General features: G+C 34.3%; 2 protein-coding genes across 2 annotated transcripts; both read right to left on the reverse strand.

Annotated features, from left to right (window-relative positions):
- Positions 1–6,270: 6,270 nt before the first annotated feature.
- On the reverse strand, positions 6,271–7,156 carry LOC132276442 (uncharacterized). Its single transcript, XM_059777865.1, has one exon. The coding sequence runs from the start codon at positions 7,126–7,128 to the stop codon at positions 6,799–6,801; it is 330 nt and encodes a 109-aa protein (XP_059633848.1). The 5' UTR covers positions 7,129–7,156; the 3' UTR covers positions 6,271–6,798.
- A 6,880-nt stretch (positions 7,157–14,036) lies between these two features.
- Positions 14,037–14,995, reverse strand: LOC132278253 (ethylene-responsive transcription factor 2-like). Its single transcript, XM_059780055.1, has one exon. The coding sequence runs from the start codon at positions 14,993–14,995 to the stop codon at positions 14,408–14,410; it is 588 nt and encodes a 195-aa protein (XP_059636038.1). The 3' UTR covers positions 14,037–14,407.
- Between the last annotated feature and the right edge of the window lie 3,234 nt (positions 14,996–18,229).

Genomic DNA, 18,229 nt, shown 5'->3' on the forward strand with positions numbered 1-18,229 from the left:
TCAGGAAGAGAGGGAAGTGCAGGGCTACCCACAATCTGTGCAGGAACAGATTCATATTCTGGTGATATTACCAGTACCTGAATATAACTATTGGAGGCAGTTCCAAATCTCTTTGGTAGTATCCAAATACAACAGGTTGGAGCTGATATTGGGTTTAATACAATTCAGCATTAGGGAAATGATTTGAGCATCCCTTTGTTCTTATGAACTGAAATTTGCATCACTGTCTTTCGGCTTATCCTTAACCAAATGAGAGCCAAAGCCTTTGGTTTCAGAAAAATAGCTACTGACTTAGCCCATAAAATATAGTTCTTCCCATTGAGCTTGACCAAAGTCATGGGAGGATTGAAAGAAGGAAAAGAAAGCAGGTCTGAACTGGCAGACATGGAGAAGGAAAAAGAGAGAAGAAAACTGAACCTGGGAAAAAAAAAACTGAATCTGGATCTAAGCAGACGTGCCGGATTTGGGCAAACGGGTCGGGCTTGGGCAAACTGGTTTGGCTCTGGGTAAACGGGCCAAATCAAAACCAGTTCTCTGCTATTCCGGTTTTAGTAAACCAAGGTTGGGATAACTTCACGCCTATAGCCAAACACCACCATTCTCTTTCACAATTAGTGCCGGCAAGAACCAAAACTCTGCCACCGACAATAAACTCCAACACCGGAGGTTCGTAGTAGAGAATCAAGACTAGTACACACCCTAGCCCTTGCAGCGGTGACGGCAACCCAACACAAGCAGCGATTTAACAACCGAGCAGAGAAGGTTCGCGATGATGAAACCTCTGCAACTTGCGACAGCCAAGGCAGCCTCGGCCAACAAAATGAAGGGCTTCAGATCTGAGAACAACGGACAAGAAGCACTGAACACAACGACAGCTTCAAACCTCCGGCTCGAACAGAACGACGGCCAAACCTTCGGCGAAGAACATAATCGACTTCGATCTCGATTTCAATTTGTAGAAGAACACCACAGATGCAACCATAATCTTAGTTTACCATTGTTTTGTACCGCTCTGTTACCATGTTCAAACTGATGAGAAAGAGAGAGAGATAGATCATGGTGGCTACTGAAATGTATTTCTCATATGTATTAAACCCTAAGCCTAAAGTGGCTTATATAAAGATACAAGACTTAGGTAATTACCCAATGACCCTACCAACTATATGTAATTGCATAATGACCCAAAACATTCTAACAACTCCAAATATAAAAAGTATAGACAGAAAAGACTATTAACATTTATGACTGTTTAACATACATGACTTTACTGTTAGCACTTAACATTCACAAAAACCTAAAGGTTAGTTCACAAAAAAGATACAAAAACAAGTCAGTGTACTATTATCTATTCCTATCCATCATTTGACCTAGGACTTTTACCATTTACAATACCAAAAGGGTAGTACAAAACAAAAAACAGAACATATCAGCATTAAAAATTTAAAATAAAAATAAATTCCAGACACGTGTGTCCGCGGAGTGTCCATGCCTTGCCCGAGCTGTGTCCGTACTGTGTCAGAAAATTAAAAAAATAAAAAATTTCAGACACGTTTTTTGGTGTGTCCGACACGTGTTGGACACGGATTCTTCGCCCATTTTGGTGTGTCCGTGCTTCTTAGGTAGTCCTTCTTTCCTTTTAGATGTCCTAAATTAGTTGTCCCATTTGAAAAGTGAAAGCAAAATAAATGCATTCTTTCCATAATTACCTTTTAAGTTTTCAAAAATCTCTCAACTTAGTAATATACCTAACAACTGGGTAGTTTTAAAAGGGGACCAATGCATTAAATGCATCCATTAAAAAATTAAAATAGCAAAAGTGAACAACTAATATGAGACGGAGGAAGTATTACTTATTAATTTTCAAAAAGGTTTTGTGGCGGTCCTTTAATTATTATTCCATGACTGGATACTTCTTTACATTACGGTGCAGTAAGATTACTGTCTGAATCTCTCTCTCTCTCTCTCTCTCTCTCTCTCGTTAATATTTAGAAATTCATGTATGTTTCTAATTTCTCCAGTATTTTTTTTTTCCTTCATAAATGCATTTCTCCAGTATTTAGTATATCATCATTTATTCTGAAGTGGTGTGCATCTTTTTCTAAAATGCAAAGATGGCCAAAACTCTAAAACATATACTATAATGTTTCAATTTATTTGAGAATCTTTTTTATAATCTATTTTTTTATTTATAAAAAGATTGCTTATTATAAAAAAGAAATCAGGGTGTAGCAGTCACTGGATGCCTTAACTTTTGTTTCAAATTATTTCGTTTAAGTTTAGTTATAATTCTTTGTTAGGAAGTGTTATGCTAACTGAAATACTGTTCTCTTTTTCTTTTAAATGTGGAATTGCTTTTAGCGGGTGAAGTTATTTCATTTACTGTTGAATTAGATTTTTATTTTTTATTTTTTTCTCTGCTATTTCATTTGTACATATGGATCACTTTAACTGGGCTAAGTTATTTATGTGCGCTGCTCAGTTGGAAGTCTTATATTCACTATTCAGCATTGCTCCTAGATCTTTTTAAATAACACATGTGAAGAAAAGAAAAATAACACATGCTTGCAAAAGGAAGGCAGCGAAGAAAGCTGGAATCCTTTTTGGCTGACAGGCTTCATGTGTTTGTTTGGAAGTCAATTTGGTTTTCAGATCATTAGTGCAAGCAAGCTGCAATTATCAGACATGTAGGTAGGTGAAGGATATAATATAGATTGGTTTGTTTAAACATTAATCATCAATGGAAGGGATAAGGCCAAGAGACCTCTGTTCTTATGTAATTGACAAATTTGTCCTTGCTTTGGCATCCATCCAATTCAAACACAGAGAATGTCCCAAAACTTTATCATTCTATATTGCTCTGACTCCATCTTCTTCTTGTTCTGTGAATGAGTGCCTTTCATGACCCTTGACAATATTTTAGCCTTCATCATATACTATTTGGAGGTTCAAGTTTTCAAGTAATGTTGCCATTCTTTTATAACTCTGGTAAACGCCAAAAAATTACATTCTAAACAGAAAACCTATATTTGTATTCTGCTTGTGCAATTCTCCATTTTTGAAGGGTGTTTTGAAGATAGTCCTATGTGTCTTCTGTATAATATTCTTTTTAATTGAAGACATAGGATGGCTACATTAGAAAATGTACTTATCTCAATTCAAGAGAAGATAAAATAGCCAAAGAAAGTCTTAACATGCATGAAGCAACAAACACTATTTGATATTGGTAAAGCTATTGTTGTAGAAGGAAGGGGCATATAGTAAGGTGGAAAAGTAGGATCATGTATAAAAAATTGCGTATAATATTTGTGGAACTTCATAATCGTGAGTTATGCAGTTATTGTAAAAAACTGAATAAGTCAATCAAATTTATGTCCTCCTTTTACAAGAGACATATATGTCTAAAAATATATTTCACTGCGCTGTCAACGTGTCCATGTCTTACTTTTTTAGCATATGCAGTGTTGGTTTGTAGAATTTTGATCCTGTCCCTGTCCTGTATCTGTGGGATTTCAGGTAAAGTTATTTTATTTTAAATAGCACGTACAATTTCATATTTGTGATGTCCAACATGTGTCAGCGTGCATGCATAAACAGGTGAGAAAGAATATATTTTTTAATTATTTTTTTGGGGTGGGGGGAAGGTTTTCACCTTAAAACTACTTTCCTCTGACGCATTTTCGAGAAAACGAGGTTGGCTGGATGTGACCAACTGGTAGATCATGATCCATTTCATTTGAATTTCAGTGGCTATGATTTGCAGAAGAGTAATGCTACTCAAGCTGAAAAAGTAGGCTGACTAAACAATATGAAAGAAAAATTACCAACAGCCATATTCATGTGATTCCCAAATGATGTCATTTCATCAGTTCCTATTTCACTTTCTCTCTGTGTTGGTTAGTCGGGTTGTTTGAGAAGTGTTTTCCTTTGTGGAATTGGAGATGTCAAATGATTCTTTTATCAAATTACCAGGATATATATGTGATCAATGCATCTTACTTACTTTGTAGCAGAAGTTACACACTGTAAGCAGGCTGACAGCTTCCGAGGTCATGAGGAGATCTGCTATGGACCAGTTGGAGTGATGCAGGCCGACAAGAGGTAATGCAGGGAATTGTTATTCCTTAAGTTTTTGATTGTACAGCCATGAAATTTTTGATCAACGCCTTACTTTTTTGTCAATATGATACATGTGACTACGTGTCTACTTCCCTGGTCTATTAGCCACTAATTAGGCTATCCGCTACCATAGATGGAGACCCCTTCTGCCAAGAAGATGTGGCATAGCATTCTATGCAATTTTTTGTAGTTTGGTAGTTGTGACTCCCAAGTCCCAAACTACTCCATCATTTACGGGCATCCATATTGCAGTCTTTTTCCTTCCCCTAAATTGCTTTTATGGATGAGGATGTGCTTTTAACCTTTCGAAAAAAAATCTACATCATATGAAGAACCCAACAGTATTTGAACTTTTGAAGGGAAAAAACTAATTAAACTTGGAACTTGGTGATGTAAAACCGAATTCAGACGCTTGCTTTTTTTTTTTTCGCCCTAGTTTAAACTACACCCACTTTGCTTCAAAGACTTCAACTCTCCACTTTCTACTAGGAAGGTGAGGAAGTACCACTAAGTTATAGCCGTTGGTGGTTATGCTCACCCCCTCTCTCTCTCTCTCACACACACACACTCTCTGATAGCAAAGATCAGTTCTGATTTGCTTTATGTTGAATAATTTGGAAAATTGCAGGAGGTGACATCCCAATGGTTTGAAGAGATGTAGAGTGGGATCCTTGGGATGCCTCGTCAGTCAACTAGCCAGTTTTGGAGATTTTAATCACAGATCGCCGGTTTTGGAGATTTTAATCTATTTTAAATTGAATTTGTCTGCCAATTTTAGGCTTGAGTTTTTGACATTGTGAGTTTGTATTAAACCCAATTGTCATTCCTTTTGAGTCAGCTTGGAGAATATCAGATGATGTGCTTTTTTATCGTGAGACGTGGCTAAATCCTTTTACCAAGTTAATGCACAAGAGTATTAAATTTGTGTTTCATGATGTTGCACTTCATCCCACTCTCTTCAATTATAAAAATAGGTGTTACGGGGATCTAAATTAGTAAATTGTTTCATTCCTCAAATTTGACGGGGTTGTATGATTTAACCTGGCCATCTCTCTTCTTGTGTGTGTGTGTGTTTATTTATTTATTTATTTTCTATGCAATTTAGTTTTCTTTGTGATGGGAGAAATTATTAGATGTTCTGGTTCAGTCCAATCAAAATTCTTCAACTAAGAAAGTTTAATGAGATAATTACAAAGAAATTTGAACATGTGTTTTGATTTGATTGAACCATAACGGTGTATGGTGTAGGATCGTCAAATTTTATTTCATGTTTTGTTCATAGTTATCAAAATCGCGATTCTGAGTTATAAAATCGTACGATTCTACGACTCAGAACTCAAAATCGATCCAAATCTTAACAAAATCGCTCAATTGGTAGAATCGGGGTAGAATCGGTAGAATCGTTGTTAGAATCGTACGATTCTACACAATCCCAGCGATTCTGAATTACTCCATATTTGTGGTCCTGTTTTGGGTATAAGAAGCCCTAGATTTATTATAGACTTTACGGTTCTTCTCTTTCACGATCGACAAAGCAACTCCGATGAAGAGATAAGATGCTTGAGGAAAAAAAAAAAAAAGTTGCTAAGGTTTCGGGTGAAGAAGAAGAAGAAGCAGAGGAGGAGGAGAGAGAGGGAACGAGATCAAGAGTTCGAGACTAAGTGACCTTCCCTGAGAGAGACGAGAGGAGATGCCACTTATCTTTGGATGTCGGCTGATTTCTTAAACTCAGACCATACAGATAGACAAAAGATTATATTGTATACTTGACCTAAAATCTGTAAACTTACCGTATTACCCTTCTTGATATATTTGAGGCACTATGTTATGTAGTAGGGTCTATTATAACTATTATGCAACAAATCATATTTTAACCTGCAAAGGAAAATAAAAAAATTAAAATTTTAAATTATGAATTTAAAAGAAACTGTTTGAATATTTTTATATAAACTTATCCCTTATATATATATTGTGCTTTGGCTTATTCTCTATGTATTTTAAAGATAATTTTTGTTTACAAAGCAGGTTTGAGTTATATTTTTATTAGTTTGGTAGAATCTTACCATTCACGATTCGATTCTACAATTCCGATTCTACGAAAGCCAAAATGATTCCGCGTAGAATCCCGATTTTCACAACCTTGGTTTTGTTAGATCTATAAAAAAAATCAAATTACATAATAGACCTCTAGAGTCTTAGATTCAATGCCTTCATTGGAAAATATAATTATGGGACAATATTATCAACAACAAAAAAAAATCCTTCGTTTTTCAATTTTATTTACAAATTATTGAAAGTTAGAAGGATGGATTTCATGGCAACTTGAAGTAATATCACCCCTACAGTCCCACCCCAAAAAAAAGTTAAAAAAAAAAAAAAAAAAAATTCCTCATTACACCTAAGCCAGTAAAGCTTAAATCTGAAACTTCTCTGAAAATTGCTTAACTTGGTACTTCTGAAAGCCATTTTCCAAGGATGAAGATGACGATTCCAGCTCCGACGAACGCCGTTTCAAAGTCACCCTAACAGGCTCCGAGTTATTGGAGCCGACAAGGTGTGGAAAATTGAGCAAAGCACGTGAGCTGCGCAGTTTAAAAGCAGCTAGGTCATAAGCTCGAACTGCATCCTCAGCCGTCTCATAAGTCCCCAGTCACATCCTCTTGCCTTTCCTAGTCGGGTCCCTTATCTCCGCCGTAAACTTCCCCACGGCCGCCTTCTCACACCCCTATATCGTCCGCACTCCGGTGGCGCGTGACCTCCACTCTCCACCACAGGTTCCACCATTGCATTCTCATCTTCCAAATTAATCACGCTATCTTGCAAATAATCCACACTCAACATCATCTCTCCCATATTTTCCGGCAGTAAGCAACTCAAACTCGGGCAATAACTGGGTGCATTGCAAGAACTTATTGCCGGAAAAATTGTCGAAATGTCTGAATCGTCGAGAAGATGCTGCCGTATCGACTCGAGAATGACGGAGTTAGACTCTGGGATGGTGGTTGCAGACATTTTTGCAATGGAGCTGAATATATATATATATATATATATATATATATATATATATATATATATATATATATGGGCATGAGAGAAACTGAGCTTCACTAACTTCTACGTTAACAGTACATATTATTTAGGGTAAAGTGCATAAAACCCTCATGAACTATCAGGCAATTGCACAAAACCTCCCCGATTTAACAAGTGCCCCCCTGAACTATTAAAAAGTTGTAGTTGAGGACAATGATGAGATCTTTGGTACCGAAAATAAAAGATTACGAATATACCCTCTAGTGAAACGACATTATTTTAGTACTTCACAAATTTGTGTTGCTGATGTGCCAGGCAAAATCTTAAGAACCAATTAGAATTGTACAACACATCATCTTATCAACTCCCCTCCCTTCCCCTCATTTTTGTACAACCAAACACGACCTGTGCAATGACCACAGGTTTTGCGCTCTTCCGGGAACAATTACAGTATACCAGCAGGCAGCAGCGGAGTGACGATGAGGAATTTCGCCGGAATCCTATCGGCTTCCCAATTTGCTAAACCTAAACTTCCTCAGAACACCAATTTGAAACCCAATCTGCTAGTTCAACCCTAACCCCAAATAAAAATCCATCACCATTTACAGTAGGAAGGTGAAGACAATCCATCGCTATCGCCATCACCATCGCCGGTTGCCACTCGTTCTTCGGAGCTATGTTTTGATGACAATTGTTCACCATTTACAGTACGAAGGTGAAGACAACCCATCACCATCGCCGGTTGCCACTCGCTATTGGGAGCCATGTTTTGATGACAATTGCTACCTTCAAACAAATGACACCAAATAGGGGTGCTTTTTGTTGCCTCCCACATGCCCAAAAAAACTCCTCAACAGAGAAGCCATGTTTTATAGCCTTCTTGACCACGTCCGGCCTGCAAAGTGAGTAACAGACTCACCAAACCCAACTGCAAAATTCCCATCCTCGTTAGTTCCTTAATAGGCCATTTCGACTGTAACAAACTCACCAAGCCTAATTGTAAAATTCTCAACTAATGGCCAAACCCATATTATAAATAAAACTTCCCACTGCAACACACGTCACATCGTTGGGTCTTGTCGTCGTCGAAACACCATCACAATATTCTCATAGTTATCGCCATCGCCATCAACTCCATACTTGACTGCTACGTGGTAATATTCCAGCCACAGCTAAAGCAACGGTGTCTTGGTCGAGATTTAAGGTGAGAGCACGGCACCGGAGAAGGAGACACGCACTGCCGGCGAGTTCACAGCGGTGGCGATGGCAGTGACAGCAGGTTCACAGCGGTGATGAGGTCGCGACGGTGATATTGAGAGAGAGAATGTGGCTGAGGGGCTGTGGTGAAATTCAGATAAGGTTTGGTTTTAATTTGGGAATTTTTTTTTTATTTTTCAATTTTAATTTTATACATTTAATAGTATAAGGGTACCTTTGTCATTTTAAAGATATATTGCTGGCATGTGTGCATCACGCGCCTAATTAGCCGAAGAAATCAAATGGAACTTCACCAGTGGGTACTTTTTGCAAAAAAATTGAAGTTCAGGGGGTTAATTGTAGAAAAAATAGTTTAGGGAGATTTTTAGGGAGAGAGAGTAAAGTTCAGGGGGTTTTCTTTGCACTTTACCCTATTATTTATTCTTATTATTGGTTTTCGTAGTTCTTTCATAGTTTGTACTACGAACTATCCTATTTATCCATGCATGCAATTTGAAAGATCACGTGTTATTTTTTGTTAATTTCAAAAACATTATTCCATTTTTTATAATTAATATTCAAACATGGACAATTCTCCATGTGGTCATTGAGATATATTTTTTTTAGGTTGCCTATTGAGATTTCAATGCGGTCCTATACATAATAGCCAAACCATTATTTTTCTAATATATCATGGCACGTTAACATTTTTTTTTGCCCTTTCTTAATATGCATTTTGGAATGACAAAAAAAAAACCCATCTGCTATATATTGGACATTTGAAATATATCATTTGTACTGGCTCTCGAGTGGTCTCTAAAACCTTAATAAAGAATTCAAGGAAATTTCACATTATTTTGTAGATCGAGATTTTGAAGTTTCTTGGAGTTATCTTCAATTTTTTTTTTTTTAAAAAAAGTGTTTGATGCATGTAGGAGGAGCGGAGTCTCTAGTCATGGAGTGCTTTAAGGGTCGGACACTGTCATGATTTACCCAAAAAAAAAAAAAAAAAATAATAATAAAGCTTTAATAAAATTAATAAGAGATAGCACTTGAACTAAATTAAGTGTTTGATAGTTTATTTCTTTTATTCTTTAAAAATAAAATGATAAAATAAAATTTCCATTAGTAACTCAAAGGAATCAATGTTGAGTGTTTGAACTTGTGTGAGTTGCAAACAATGAAATGGTTGTGAAAGATAATATGGATAAATAATTAAGAGGAGGTGAATAGGTTTTACTTACTCCTTTAACTAATTTTTACTTATTTTAATTTTACCGAAATAAAACTAAAATCAAACCCCACAATGCAAAAATAAAGTGCAGGTAAAATAAATAAAGTTTGAAAGATGATACAAGGATTTTTAGCGAGGAAAACCCAATTGACAGAATAAGTCAATATATTGTTATGGGAAAAACCTTGTGAACTGTGCAGTCCAGAGCAAAACAATTCAGTATGTTTGAAGCAAAGTATGTACATTGAACTTTGACTTAGGCTCACACCTTATCATTCTACCAAAAACCAATCGCTGACAATCCTTGGCTTTGCGACTCCCCCGTCCAACAGCTCTCGACCTCAGGCTTACTCTTGACTTTTGTAGAAGAGTTACAGGTAGATCAAACAACAATCCAAGAATGCTTTGACCCCTTCAAAGTGTATCGCTTTACTCCTTTTCTTCAAGATCTGAATTTGATGAAGAACAAATAAATATGCTTTTCGGAATCTCAGAATCTTCAATTATGCTCCAATTCCGATGAGATAGAGAACAACACTCTTAAATTACTCTTGTGTTTATGTGTGTGCTCTCAAAAATAAAATCAGATTGATTTTCTGAATAAAAATCTCACAAAGATAGCTCTCTTAATTAAATCAGAATTTTGTATGCAAAAAATCGTGAAATCCTAATTGAGAAAACATGTTTTTATAGACTTTTGAAAACCTAATTGTACTAGGAAAACAAGTTAATTTCGTACATAAGATTTTGGAAGGAAGTCTAAACCAATAGGGAATCAAAACAGATCAGGAAACTGAAGTTACCTAAACAATTCAGCAGTCTTGAACCGGTTCAGGAATTGGTTACCGGTTCAAGATGACCAGAGAAGATTCCTTCAGAGATTGGCTATTGGTTTCCAATGGACATAATAGAAAAATTATAAAGCTTCAAAAGTTAAACCTGTTCCTTGATTCTTCTACCAGTTTAACTTGAACCTATTCGAATATTCTCCTACAAGTTCAAGATGAGCAAAATGTAAACTTCCTAAAAATTTCAAATTTTCAAAACTTCCTAAGTGTTCTCACACACTCACGTACCTTTCTAAAGCATTATTCTTATCATCCCGGAGTGTATTAAAGTATGAACACTTCAACTTCTTCAAATCCGCTTCCGATCTTCAATCTTGAAATGCTTAACCAAAATTTTACAACTCGATTGGACTTGTTTTGACAACGAAATTTGCCAACTCCGAATTTATGTCTCACAATCTACCCTTTTGGCAATTTCGTGACAAAGCCCCTAAGACAACAAGTAATTTACCCAAGCAGAAAAAGTAAATTACATTGATTGTCCAAAAATAGACAAAACCAGATGAAGCTTCACCAATGGTAGTTTTCTCACTCTGTAATCTGCATATGAATTCAGCAAAATTACCCGTGAAACTTAATTAAGAAAGATAAACAATCAACATATATCAATATATGAATATCAATATATATATGTCTCCCCCCAATTATAGAAATTCTTCCCCTCATTTATGCACACTTCTCCCCATTTTTATTACAAATTGACAAACAAAGCTTAACAAGAAAGGAAAAGAAATAATAAGATAGAATTAACAAGAATAGAGATCAAAACTATCATCGATCCATGCATATGATATAATAATAAACATAAAAACATGATGATATATGGTAGCAATGGAACCAAAGAAAAATATCTAAAATAACTCATATTTCATTCATAAGATAAAGATAGCCAATCATGCTCAAAATCATACACATGATATCTCCATCCAATCAAATATGATTATTACAAATAAAAACTAAAAGGAAAATATTTCTATATATTTTTTCATTTTTTAATTTTCTAATATTTGAACAAAAATTATGAGATAGCAATTTTCATGAATTTCAAGCATACATGAGATCCAAAAATTTATGAAGAATTTAAGAGAATTTAAAGCACGAAATTTTTAGACACCACAAATTATACAATCAAATCAATTATTAAGCATGCAATCACAATATGAAATTCAACTTGCAATTTTTATGAAGATTGTGTGTACAATTCAACCTTATCAAATTATAATCAAATCACATTGACTGATAAGTGCACAAAAGTTGTTATTTTATACTTAATAATAAATGATTAATTAATATTTTTTATTAGATAAATGTTCTTATCCTTACCTTTCATGTTTTGTAGGGGCTGATTTCAGAATAAGAAGAAAAGAGATAAAAATAGCAAGTTTATGAGATTATACAATCAGTCAAATTCAAATTTGACTTTCCATCACATCAAGTCAAATATCAAGCCAAATTGGAAAAAAAATCAAGCCAAATTGGAAAGATGCAAGATTTTAGGAAGATTTTATTTTATTTTATTTTCACTTCTGTAATTAGAATTTTCTGCTCCCGATCGTTCCACTCTAAACTCTATAAATAGGGACATATGTAGAGGAGGTAGGATGTACATTGTTAGTGAGATAAAATAATAAAAGTTATAGAGAATTTTTGTCTTCAATTTATTTTCTTATAATTTTTGTTATGAAGATTGTCTTTATTTCTTTATTTTGTTTTCTTATTATGCTAGCTTAAACACCCCCTTCTCAAGGGAGTGATGAAGCACCATGGCTGAAATATAAGTAACTTTAGTTTAACTCTTCTATGAAATTTTCTCTTACATTATTTTACTCTTCTATTCTGTGTTCTTATTTTGATAAAAAAAATTAGAAAAATGATCCTTCGTGTTTGCCAATTAATGGTAATTCGGAGAATGCCTATTTCTATTCACCAAAGATATATCAGATTAAGTAAAATATATTCTCAAGCAATTGTTATTTCACGCTATTCCTTCATCTTTCCAAGTTGTAATTGGACTGGTGAAGTGATTTGCTTATAATAGGAAAATTTACATAAAAGAAATATACAAATTTATTTATAGTAAGCTGTGGTGGTGGATTCTTTCCTTGAGACTTTTCTTATTATTTGATCATAATTTATTTGTCTTATTTATTTATTTTATTTTTAGTTCATTAGAAAAAAATCATTAAATTGTTTTAAAGTTATTCTTCTTTAAATTTTGGTTTTAATTTTGATTCACGAGTTTAAATCTTGTATGGTTCGACCCTGCTTATTCTATACCATTTTTAATTTAGTTTTTGTAGGTTTTTCTTATTTTTGCACGAAATGTAAAAAAATGACAGAATTCATAAATCTACACTCGTCATTGACCAACTGTCTAAATCATATTGATCGAAAAGTATAAGATAAAATTGTTTTTAGCAAATTTTACTGAGCAAGCGGCTTTCACTCTAAAGAGTAGACATCAATTCCTTATTTTGACTTGTTTCCTCCTTTCTTTTTATTCAATTAGCTCATTTTCAAAGTCTAGTAGGAAAAAGAAAAAGGAAAAAGAAAAATATTCTCACCCACCCCCAAAAAAAGAGAAGAGAATAGAGATAAAATAACACTTGTTGGGTGAGTTCTTACAATACCCAAATATGTTACCTCCATTCCATAATAGTTGTTCTTTTAAAAAACTTTGACCTAAAATTTTTGTGAGTCAAAGTTATCGAAGTAGACATCTAATATGGGATATAAGTAGTATATAAGTATATAAAATGAATATGACTAAAAATAACCTCAAATGATTCAAAAATAAAAAGTGGTAATGAGTCAAAATTTTTGAATTGGACAATTAATATGGGACGGAGAGAGTATATATATATATGTGTGTATATATGAATAGAAAATTTTGAAACAGCTATTAGTTAGATAAAAATATCAAGAAAGAATAGTTATTTATTTATTTTGGGACTCAAATCTTCTCTAATGCAGGTCTGGCCCGGGCTGGTGGCCCAAGCGGTCTCTTAGGACCTCTAATTTAGAAAGGGTCTTAAATTGAATGAGCTTCTAATTTGGAAGGGTTTCAAACTTTCAAGGCCTTACATTTGAATGGTTACTCAAATCTTTTAAAATTTTGGGAATTTTAAAGCCTACATTGCTTTAGTGGAGCAGTAAATCTTGTTCGTCTAATTTAAAATGAACTTTATAAAAAAAAATCGGAAAACTTATTAAATATTTTTAACTTTATGCATCACAAACTTAATCAAACAAAATTTATCTAGGAGGGGATTTTCTTCCCCACGAGTGATAATACATATAAACGAAAAAGCCAAGCAAACTATGACTGGGCACGTAGTCAGCAAGAGAGACAAGACAAAATGGATGTTGATGGGAATGGGTTTGTTGGTTAGAATAGCATATGTAAGTGTACACTTGAAAACTGAAAAAAAAAAGAAAAAAGAAGAAGAAGAAAGTGTACACTTGAATATATATGTATTTAATTAAACGTAAATATAAGAACATGGTTTTGAATAACTCAAATATTCCATGCAAATCAATAGGATTTTTTGACTATTATTACTCCGTATTAACTTGGGGAGAACAAAGAATATTTTGTGGGTCTTAATGGATAGGGAATATATAAAATTCATTATATATGTTGCAATTATGTAAAATCAATGGGATGCTCTATATTTATTTATTTATTTATTTTTTTTCCTAACGGTTCTACTAACAAAAGCATTTTTTTCATCCTAACAACAAAGCCAAATAGACCTCTAGAGTCTTAGATTCAATGCCTTCATTGGAAAATATAATTATGGGGACAATATTATCAACAAAAAAAAAAAAAAAAAATCCTTCGTTTTTCAATTTTATTTACAAATTATTGAAAGTTAGAAGGATGGATTTCATGGCAACTTGAAGTAATATCACCCCTACGGTCCTACCCAAAAAAAAAAAAAAAAATTTCCTCATTACACCTAAACCAGTAAAGCTAAAATCAGAAACTTCTCTGAAAATTGGTTAACTTGTACTTCTGAAAGCCATTTTCAAAGGATGAAGATGACGATTCCGGATCCGGTGAACGCCGTTTCAAAGTCACCCTAACAGGCTCCAAGTTATTGGAGCCGACAAGGTGTGGAAAATTGAGCAAAGCACGTGAGCCGCGCAGTTTAAAAGCAGCTAGGTCATAAGCTCGAGCTGCATCCTCAGCCGTCTCATAAGTCCCAAGCCACATCCTCTTGCCTTTCCTAGCCGGGTCCCTTATCTCAGCCGCGAACTTCCCCCACGGCCGCCTCCTCACACCCCTATATCGTCTGCGCTCCGGTGGTGCGTGACCTCCACTCTCCACCACAGGTTCCGCCATTGCATTCTCACCTTCAATCACGCTATCTTGCAAATAATCCACACTCAACATCATCTCTCCCATATTTTCCGGCAAAAAGCAACTCAAACTTGGGCAATAACTGGGTGCATTGCAAGAACTTATTGCCGGAAAAATTGTCGAAATGTCTGAATCGTCGAGAAGATGCTGCCGTATCGATTCGAGAACGGCGGAGTCAGAATCTGGGATGGTGTTTGCATCCATTTTTGCAACAGAGCTGAATATATATATATATAGATCAGAGGTTTTGAACTCTCGGCGACTGTTTTGTGGATTGGTTTATGGTTTATATATATATGGGCATGAGAGAAACTGAGCTTCACTAACTCCTAGGTTAACAGTACATATTATTTATTCTTATTATTGGATTTCGTAGTTCTTTCATAGTTTGTACTCCGAAATATCCTATTTATCCATGCATGCAATTTGAAAGATCACGTGTTATTCTTCGTTAATTTCAAAAAAATTATTCCATTTTTTTTAATTAATATTCAAACATGGACAATTCTCCACGTGGTCATTGAGATTTATTATTTATTTATTTATTTTGGGACTCAAATCCTCTCTAATGCAGGGCTGGCCGGGCAGGTGGCCCAAGCGGTCGCCTAGAAGATAGTAACATAAAACAGGAGTGGGAATGAGAGCGAATTTGAGAACGCGCTCGGAGTGTAAGAGCGACATCCGTTAAGAAGAATTGTGTGACTTAGCCTAAGACCTCTAATTTAGAAGGGTCTCAAATTGAACACGAGCTTCTAATTTGGAAGGGCTTTAAACTTTCAAGGGCCTCGCATTTGAAAGTTTGCCTAAACCTTTTAAAATTTTGGGAATTTTAATGCCTACCGTGCTTCAGTGGAACAGTAAATCTTGTTCGTCTAGTTTAGAATGCATCTTATAAAAAAAACAAAAAAAATTATTAAATATATTTAACTTAATTTTTGTAAGGTGAATTGCAAAAAACTCCCCTTGACTATTACCTAGTTGCGAAAAACCTCCCTTATGAATATTTTTGGCAAAAAATTCCCCTCGACTATCTCAAGGGAGTGTTTTTAACTAACATCTGTTTAACTGATTTTTTGAAGCAATTTTTTTTGACAAAATTACCCCTTAATAGATTATTTTCCAAAAAATGTTTAAAAATAAATAAGGAAAATGTTTCATTTTTATAAAAATAAATAAGGAATAAGAAAATGTTTAATTTTTATGTCATTTTCTCATTTTCTCGATCACCTTTCACTTTGAGGTTTTAAATTTATTTTATTCTAAATTTGTTTTTCCTTTTCTTTATTTATTTGTACTTTTTCTCACTATAATGACAAATCAAAGAGAGGCAAAACAATTTTAAGCAACCATAAAAAATCAAGATTTGAATTGATAAGCCATACAACAAAAGTAATACTCAGGCCTAGAAGAAAGTTACTAATATCATCACTGCATATATATTGACATAAACAACCACCAAAATTCAAGCATCATCATAAAATCCATAACAATTACAATCACTAAAAGAGAGGCATGCACTTCATTTTAATATACGTGATCATTTGAATATTGAATTTGGAAGATGCCATATATGTCACACTCTCTGTAGCATCCATTTATTTTCATTGGATCTATAAATGCAATGATAAAGATTTGAATTGATAAACTTGTTTGAATATGATAATAATAAATTATTTGAAATTTTTTTGTTAAGAGGTAATTTTGTCCGAAAAATGCTTCAAAAAATCATTTAAATAGACATCGATTAAAAAAACCCTTTTGAGATAGTCTAGGGGAATTTTTTGTCAAAAATATTCATAAAGAAAATTTTTCGCAACTGAGTAATAGTCGAAGGGATTTCTTGCAATTCACCTTTTTTTGTAACATGCATCACAAACTTAACCAAACAAAATTTACCGTTTATAGGAGGGAATTTTCTTCCCACGAGTGATAATATATATAAACGAAAAAGCCAAACAAACTTTGACTGGGCACATAGTAAGCTAGAGAGACAAGACAAAAAGGATGTTGATGGGAATGGGTTTGTTGGTTAGAATAGCATATGCAAGTGTACACTTGAATATATATGTATTTAATTAAACGTAAATATAAGAACATGGTTTTGAATAACTCAAATATTCCATGCAAATCAATAGGACTTGAATATATATGTATTTAATTAAACGTAAATATAAGAACATGGTTTTGAATAACTCAAATATTCCATGCAAATCAATAGGATGTTTTGACTATTGTTACTCCGTATTAACTTGGGGAGAACAAAGAATATTTTGTGGGTCTTAATGGATAGGGAATATGTAAAATTCATTACATATGCTGCAATTAAGTAATTAGGAGAAAAAAAAAGAAATATTGTCAAATTTTTGGAGACAATTAAAACAAACTCAAGGAGTTTCTTAAAATCGAACACTAACTTCCTATGTTCTCTTCTTTGTTAATGTTGTTCTGTTGTCCCTTGCCAGAAATCAAACTCAAGGGAGGTTCATGCTTGAAAAAATAGTTTCCTCCCAACATATTCTCTTCTTTGTTAATGTTTCTCTGTTGTCCCTTGCCAGAAATCAGTATTAGTCAATATTTTGAGTGCGTATCTTGGTCTGGGTGTTAGGATTATGACGAAAGTAGACCCTATGCAAGGCATTCAAAGGTATGGTCATTTTTCTCACTTGGAAGTTATAAAGAAGCAATGTGGTTGTAAGGGCAAAAAGAGCAAGTCTCATAATTCTAAATGATGCCATTACATGGTAAGGGCAAAAAGAAGAAGCGTGGTTGAAGTAATAAAGAAGAAATGTCGTTGTAAGGGCAAAAGAATAAGTCTTACCAGAAAGAATGGCTAAATAATTTTAAATGATGCCATTACATGGTAGAGGATACAGGGTTCAGATTAATGTGCATTAATGTAGTACGGATGCTTCGTAAGGAGAGCCGTGATTGTGGACACTGTGCCGGACTAGACACACCTCCTGCACTCATGGAAATATGTTAGACATGATCCATTTGCCCTAAAAAATTTAAGACGACAAAAAATTAATAGTGTATCATAGCCAAAGAAAGTCTAAAATGCATGAAGCAACAAACACTATTTGATATTGGTGAAGCTATTGTTGTAAAAGGAAGGGGCCATATAGTAAGGTGGAAAAAGTAGGATTATGCGTACAAAATTGCGTATAATATTTGTGGAACTTCGTAATAGTGAGCTATGCATGTTAGAAATTAAATTTTATTTTATTTTAAAATGTCTTTGAAGGTCATGGGTGTTTTTTTTATTTGGTATTTTATATTTATGCGAGTTTTTTATTAGAGTTAGTGGGGGGCATGAGAGTTACAACTAGTAAATGGTCATGTTAGTGGGTTAGTGGGAGTTTTGCCTACTAAATGATATGTTAGTGGGGTGTTAATTTTCATTTTCATTTATGTTTTGAAGCCTATATAAACCCATAC

The sequence above is a fragment of the Cornus florida genome, unplaced genomic scaffold (assembly GCF_030987335.1).
Source record: "Cornus florida cultivar Cherokee Brave unplaced genomic scaffold, ASM3098733v1 CherokeeBrave_3.0.0_Hap2_Chr10, whole genome shotgun sequence".
NCBI classification, from domain to species: domain Eukaryota; kingdom Viridiplantae; phylum Streptophyta; class Magnoliopsida; order Cornales; family Cornaceae; genus Cornus; species Cornus florida.

Bases quoted from the DNA above. Each gene is read 5' to 3' on its own strand.
- LOC132276442 (XM_059777865.1), bottom strand. From the start codon at position 7,128: ATGTCTGCAACCACCATCCCAGAGTCTAACTCCGTCATTCTCGAGTCG.
- LOC132278253 (XM_059780055.1), bottom strand. From the start codon at position 14,995: ATGGATGCAAACACCATCCCAGATTCTGACTCCGCCGTTCTCGAATCG.